Source organism: Barbus barbus (genome assembly GCF_936440315.1).
Source record: "Barbus barbus genome assembly, chromosome: 7".
NCBI classification, from domain to species: Eukaryota; Metazoa; Chordata; class Actinopteri; order Cypriniformes; family Cyprinidae; genus Barbus; species Barbus barbus.
In genome coordinates, this window is record NC_136735.1 from 5554922 (window position 1) to 5562440 (window position 7519).

General features: G+C 35.0%; 1 protein-coding gene across 2 annotated transcripts; it reads right to left on the reverse strand.

Moving 5' to 3' along the window:
- Window positions 1-1940: 1940 nt before the first annotated feature.
- LOC306873163 (uncharacterized protein) lies at window positions 1941-7519 on the reverse strand. 2 transcript variants are annotated; one of them, XM_079422249.1, is made up of 6 exons: window positions 7422-7519; window positions 6668-6780; window positions 6102-6182; window positions 5987-6034; window positions 5720-5861; window positions 1941-3694 (listed from the first exon to the last, which is right to left on the reverse strand). In XM_079422249.1, exons 2-6 carry the CDS (start codon window positions 6762-6764, stop codon window positions 3613-3615), a joined length of 450 nt encoding a protein of 149 aa, XP_079278375.1. In that variant the 5' UTR covers window positions 6765-6780; window positions 7422-7519; the 3' UTR covers window positions 1941-3612. The 2 variants fall into 2 exon arrangements, with proteins under 2 accessions (XP_079278375.1, XP_079278374.1); XM_079422248.1 differs by lacking the exon at window positions 1941-3694 and adding an exon at window positions 4193-5652.

The window sequence follows — 7519 nt, forward strand, 5'->3', positions numbered from 1 at the left end:
AATGTAGGACTCCAGATTAGTGCTTGTTGACGATTAGTTTAAGCTGCATTCAGATGACTTGCTAAACTGCACTAGTGTAGCAGAGCTTTAAGAGCTAAATGTTTTAGGTGGCCATAAGACCATTCTGGTGTATTTTGTATAATGCATAACCAGATCCTTCTCAAAACTTTGGGTACTGTTCTGGCAAAGTTCTTATCAACCAATCATACTTTTAGTAACAGAACATTCATTCATTCATTCTCAAAACGTTAGCACAAAAACATAGACTAGATCATACATTGTTTAAGAAACATTTTAGTTTGATATTTATCTATTGATTTTAACATTCAAAGTAATATGTCCATAATGTGAGCAAAATGATAAAATGGAATGTTGGCATAAAAATAATGGAATGGGAATGTTCGCAAAATATCAGAATATTAAATATTAAAATGAGAACATTTTAGACATCTGTCTGAGCAAGTAAAAACGGATTTATCAGAAAAGTGTACAAAACACGGCCAACAACACATTCAAAGTGTGTAACACCTCATGAATACAGTGGTAAAGATGCTGAGCTGGTAAAGCCTGTACTGACTTAACTTCACAGACAGATTATCCTCACTGCTGTCCTTCTACTAACGGGTTATTAGGACACAGAGGACAGGGCCTCTGATCAGATGGAAAAAGAAATATATATAGGCCTATATATATATATATATATTTGCAGATGTGGTCAGAATTGTTGGTACCCTTGGTAAACATGATCAAAAAAGGTTCTGAAAATAAACCTGAATTAATAATCCTTTTGATTATTTATTTAGAAAAAACATTTAATTGATCTAAAAAAAATTTAATGGGGGAAAGTTTTGAAATAAATGTTTTTCTCAAATACACATTGGACACATTTATTGGTACCCCTAGAAATTCGTATGAGTAAAATATCTCTGAAGTATATTCCCATTCATATTTACAATTTTGAGCACTCCAGGGTGATTATGAACATGAAATTATCCAGCCATGGCTTCCTGTTTCACAGAAATATAAAGGGGAGGGAAAACAAAGCCCAAATTCCCTTAATCATCCATCACAATGAGAAAAACCAAAAAATATATTTCTGATGTGCAGCAAAAGATAATTGAGCTTCACAAATTAGTGAAGTGGCTTTAAGAAAAGAGCTAGAGCAGTGAAAATCCCCATTTCCACCATCAGGGCAATAATTAAGAATTTCCTATCAACATAAAATGTTATGAAACTGCCTGGAAGAGGACGTGTGTCTATATCGTCCTAATGCACGGTGAGAAGGAGTGTTTGAGTGGCTAAAGACTCTCCAAGGACCACAGCTGGAGAATTGCAGAAAATAGTTAAATAGAGTCTCGGGGTCAGAAAAATTGTCAAAAAAAATTGTCAAACAGCCCCTACATCAACACATGTTGTTTGGGAGGGTTTCAAGAAAAATTATCCTAGCTCATCCCAAAACAAACTCCAGCATATTCAGTTATCAGACAAGACTGGAACATCTGGATGAAGGAATGGTCTCTGATCTCTTGTCAGGTGTTCTCTAACCTCATTAGGCATTATAGGAGAAAATTTAGAGCTGTTAAACTGGCAAATGGAGGTTTCTAAAAGGATGCCATTAATATTTGTATAAGAGAAAAACATTTATTTCATAATGATATTTCCCCCCATGTTAAATTCTTATTCTCCAATGAAAGGTTAGATTTTTGTGAATTTTTAAAATAAAAGATAAAAAGGATTAACAATGCAGATTAATTTTCACAGCCTTCTTTGATCATATTTACCAAGGGTTCCAACAATTCTGACCACGTCTATATATATATATATATATATATATATATATATTATTATTATTATTATTACAATTTTATTAAATATTAAATTAAATAATTACATTTTTAAAAGTGTTATATTTTTCTTTTTCAAATCTGATTTTTTTTTTTCATACTCTCAGTAATCCAGCTGAAACTGTCCTGTCAGGTCAAGTCAAGGTTTAGTGTTATCATTCTCCTGCACAGTGGAAAATGGACTGATGTAGCTTCCCAGCCTCAGGCTGACACAGTAGCTATCCGGCCATATCAAAGCGCTCTACCCCTGCACTGAATTACCAGTTATTTGAGATAAATAATGATAATGTTATAAATCTAAATGTAAAAAATAAAGTGTAATGGTTTACCATTTTGTTTATTTCTCCACGATCATCTTTTCTTTTCAAACGCATTGCAAGTCTGTCAGCAAGCTAATGATTTGAATGGTTTTGTAGGTTTCATTTGTTGCCGTTTTATTTGTTAGCCACTAGAGACCATCCTAGAGCCTCATTTTTGTTTTGGGGCTAGTAGATATCATCAAGTAGCTTCACACTTTTGTTGTTGGCTATTCCTCTCTTCAGGTTGTTCTTTCCCAGTGTTGCATTTGTCTCGCTGTGTGATTATCTGTGAGTACGATGTTCCTGCCAACTGGGTCATTTTTGTTTTGCCGTAATTTTTTAGCTATTTTTCATTGATTGGAAAATATATTTAATGTTCCATGAAGATTGAAGATGGACTGGTCATTATTTTATTGAATTCAACTCATTGTTCCAGCTGTAAACTCTTGTCACAGTTTTAAGTCTGGATGTCCTGTACAGAGCACATTCAGGCCTTTTCAGAGGTCTCACCAAGACCACTCCTTCTCATTGGTCTTCAAATACGTCTGAAATTAATTTAGTGACACACTTATGGAAATGTGATAATATTTTGTAATTATCATTTAAATCTGTCTAATTTTTAAATTGTGTGTCATACATCTCAGGAAAATGTTATGGGGTTTCAAATCAAAATATGACTTTCTGTTACAAAACAGGACGTTGATTTCATACATGTCCTCATTTGAGGACACCGGGACTAAAAGCATGATTATTACGCATTTTGGGAGACATAACAAATGAATAGGGAAATAAATTATATTTCAATATTCTATGAAATATTATATATTATTATGAAAATCTGGTCAATTATTACTCCCATTATTACACTTCTTTTTTCATTACATGTTGCCCCAAAAACACATTAATATGCAAATTAATATTTTTAATCATCAAAATAAACCGAGTTCCTGACTGAATGGTCAGATGGAATATGTTCACAAAATGCCTAAATTTCCAGTACTAACACCTCCTAATGTCTCATCTTCTTCCCAACCATTCTTACATCAGTCAACTGTCATCCGGTCTCAGACTGTTCACCTTCATATTCTTGACATAAACACTCAAACAACAGAACTGAGGGCGTATGTAATATAGATGAATATTATGAATGTGTTGAATTGGAGTGAAAGAGGTTTGGTTTCAGATTGTGATGTTTGTTTAGAGGTGTGTAAGTATTCTAGTAACAAATAAACATTTGGACAGTAAGTCTGGAGCTATGTGTTCTCAATAAGATTTTAATTTTTCCACCAGGCAGTGAAGACAGGGAATGTTGCTGGTTAGAAGCTAGTATGCCATCTAATGTTTAAGCAAGGAAACACACTAATGCTTTCAAAATGAGTTTGTATGACAATTCATTCAGCATCTCTCAGACTCTAGTGTTCACCATGAGGTGCGAATCTCAAAACGTATTGGTCTTTTGTGCTGAATACTCACCTGCATTGACCAGGACCTCCGTGAACTGGACTGTGGTGGATGGAGACACATATTCGGGGTAAAGTGAAGCTGACGAATCTGTAAAAACACTGAAACCTATTGGTACATTTTCCCTCACCCTTTATCTTTGCATTCATTTGAGTTCAATTCATTTACTTTTATTTCTTTATATATAGATAATTTATGAAATGTTTTTCCTGAAATATTTCAGTTGGGTGTTCATCTAACCATTTTTAAAAGTTACTACTTGTTTCAGAATGTTCAGAGTAGAGCAATATTCCCATAATGTTTGCACAATTATAAAACTAAACGTTCCCTTTACGTTTGCATAACCAAGAATATTTTTTAAAAACAAACTTTTGAATGTTCTGACAGCATTCAGAAACAATATTTTAGAATTTAATGATAACATTGGTAATACGTTTTTAGAAAAACAAATTTGTTAGCTGGGATTGAGCTCGATCCAGATTAAATTTCGATCGGATTAGAAGGGGGTAGCCCTGACATGATTCCATCATCAAGAAAAAATTACACATGGAAACACTAGTTTTATGTCACAAAGATGTGCGCATGTTTGGTCTTATGGTTCACTTAAAGATTCTTTTGTGGAAGACCACAAAAAAACACCTTTTTGGAACCGTTATTTTATTTAATAGTATTTTAATAATATTTGTATTATTTATTATTACAGTACACAGTGTATTTGATCACTCTGAATGCTTGTAAGTAATGAGTAAGTAATATGAAATGAGATGTATGCTGATCTGTGACAGGTGCTGATGCAGGCTGAACCGCTTGAGCTATAAGTCACTGGAATGCTCTGTGTGGGTTGAGGTGGATAAACTAGCTTTTATCTCTCTCAGATGTAAGGATAAGTGAGATTTTAGCTGCGCCCCTGACAGTAACTTCCTCATGTCAAAGTATACAGTTTAGTTAGTTTTGTTAGTCTTTGGTTGGTGTTATAGATAAGTGACTTCAGAACTTAGTTATTAAGAGAATGCAGAAGAACAGACACATGTGAATGTTAATTGTCTTTACTGTGCATGTTGAAAATGGCATCAGGGTGTCCTGGAAATAAAGGTGGCCAGAGGGGCACAGAAAAAAATTGGGAGGAAGCTACACTAAACGGAAGCTAAAACCCGACAAGTCACGGTAACTCAAACCGTTTGAGGAAACCGATTGCCTTAAACCATTTAATATTTTAAAACTAACAGTTATGAGTGCTCTGATCGTATTTCAGTTGAGTTCACTAAAAGAAGATATAATTGCAGTTAAGTACTTAAGTGATTAATTAAGTGCTGATTGAGCATTAGTGATGAACACCTGCTGTTAACAACCAGAATCACTGAAGAAAAGAGAAACACAAGAACTCCAACTGACTTCAGCCATAGCCTTAGATAAAATCAACTGAAATAAAAGACATTAAATCTCTCAAGATCTGATTAAACAATCCCACAAACAGCATCACCAGCTCCACTTATTAATAACCAGACTGAGACATCTACAGAAGATCTTATTGAGAATTAACTAAGGTTTAGATGTTGATTTATTTTCATTTGAAGTAACCATGTTTGAGATCAGTGTCTGCTTTAGTTGGGCTCTTTTACTGTTATTTTAAAGATATATTTCTTAAAATGATGTTAAAGAACGATTTAATAACATTTTTATGACCCCTGTTATATGGGGTCAATTGTAGCATTTCACCTGGTCTGTTCAAGAACAATTTATACATAATCATATGTTCACACATTGTAGCTGACAGATGTAGCTTTAAAGCATTCACATTTTGGCTTTCCAACACACACAGTTTCTGAGAAACTGAAGGAAATGCGAAAAGTGTTGCAACCCTCCCCACTTTCCCCCTAAAGTCCAGATAATGCTGCCATTTCGGACATTTGAAGTTTTCTTTTGGCCTTTGCTTCAGAGCAAGCTACATGCGTTTGTACACGTGGATGACGGTTTTGCAGTGTGGACAGCGATGCTCTACATCCTTGCAGGCTTTCACGAAGAATGGAATCAAACAACACGGCCAGATCCTGGATTGAAAAAAATGAGTGTGTTTACATTTTGATCCATTTGAAACTGATGTATATGATTCCTTACCCTAAAAAGCCAAGACTCGCACAGATGGCCCACGCCAACATGCCATTGACATATTTCATCTCTGTTACGACCTCCTTCTGGCAGTATTGACATTTCATTCGCCCCGCGACAGTAGTCATATGTGCAGGAATAATTACTGCATCTATAAATACATAAGAAAATAAATAATAATATGATTTTAAACCTCTAACATGTCACACAGATGCATCTTGTGCTTGCTAAAACCTAGTATTTGAAGACAGAGTAATGTAAGGCTTTACTGCTCACCCGGGGCCGGCGCACGAGCCGGTTCCATCTGAATTACAGGCTGTGGACCTGAAAGAGAAACAAGCTGGTGATGAAGACCCACAGAACCAGAGACTCGTAGCACATCGACACTCACCGGCAGGCACAAATGCAGGCTGAACTGCAGCCATGACTGGCATCTGTGTAGCTGGGGCTGGGTAAACTGTGGCCATCGGAGCTGGAAAACAGAAAACCATCATCTTCAATTGCTAGTATTCCTCAATACTTTGGTCACTTTTTCAAAACTCTTCACACAACTTTTATCTTGGCACAGCAGCTAATTTCACATTCAAAGTGCATTAAAACTACCAAACACTTTATACATTTCTCAAATGAACTTATTCTTCCAAAACACTGGCAAATATTGTAAATATTATCTGCTCAATTTTACATAGCAAATATCGCAACCAGTCATAAAAAGTGAAAAATATTACATCTTTTCAAGAAATGCTGCGTTTTTACTGTAAGACTGTGGTATGCGGAAACATTCCTTCTGAACTAAAGTCTGATCTGCTCTGATCTATGCGAGATGTAGATGTTTAGGTTATGCTGGATGCCATGACTGCCAGTGGTTGGCTGTGTATGGTAGACAATGATCATTGATGAAAAAATGATTACCAATGACTGATAATCTCTGAAATCAGAACCAGCGGGTCTACTGACCTGGTTGGTTTTGAAACGCAACCTGCGGTGCCTGATAGGATATGTTGGTATGGACCAATTGTGGTCCATATTGAGGGGGAAATGGTCCTGTTTCCATTATCAGCAGCCTGTAACTGAGAAAAACATAGGTGCTTTAATACTGTGACAGTTCCATATTCAACACTGGCAAGGCCATTTTCAATTGTAATTCAATTATCAACTGTGTTATCAATTATTTTATCATGAGAACTGATCGTTTAAAAGCAGAGTCCCGATCTGCCAGTTTGCCAACATTTTATCTACCAGGAGTTCAAGTTTTGAGTAACAGATGAGTCAACGGAGTGCGTGGATGAAAGAAAAACATCATCTATTAATAAGTTCAGCTTTCATAATATTGCTAATATCTTTATCTCAGTTTTTACAATAACAATTATTTGTATCCAAACATAAAATAAATAAAAATAAAAACAAAAAGCTAGCTATGGAACAAACAATATTCAATTATTTAAAATGAATGAAACACATTGGATGTATTGATGATAATCATATTATTACTGTGCATTTAAAACATATTCTGTTTATTATTGCAAAAATCCTGTTTTATTTATGACTGACAAATATGCATCACATTAAGTTATTGGTTATGTTAAAACTGTGAACATTTACATATATAATTTATATGCTATTCAGATGCATAAATCTTAAATGTAGGTGTTTGACTGTGGAAACAGATAATGCAAAATCAATCCAAAACACAATATAATATGACACATACCTGTGTGTTTCTGCAGTTGGCGGAAAGCTGTGAACTCTCTTACAGTATGCTCTTGCTCATAAATGCACTGAGCTATTATAAAGAGACTGTCAGACTAT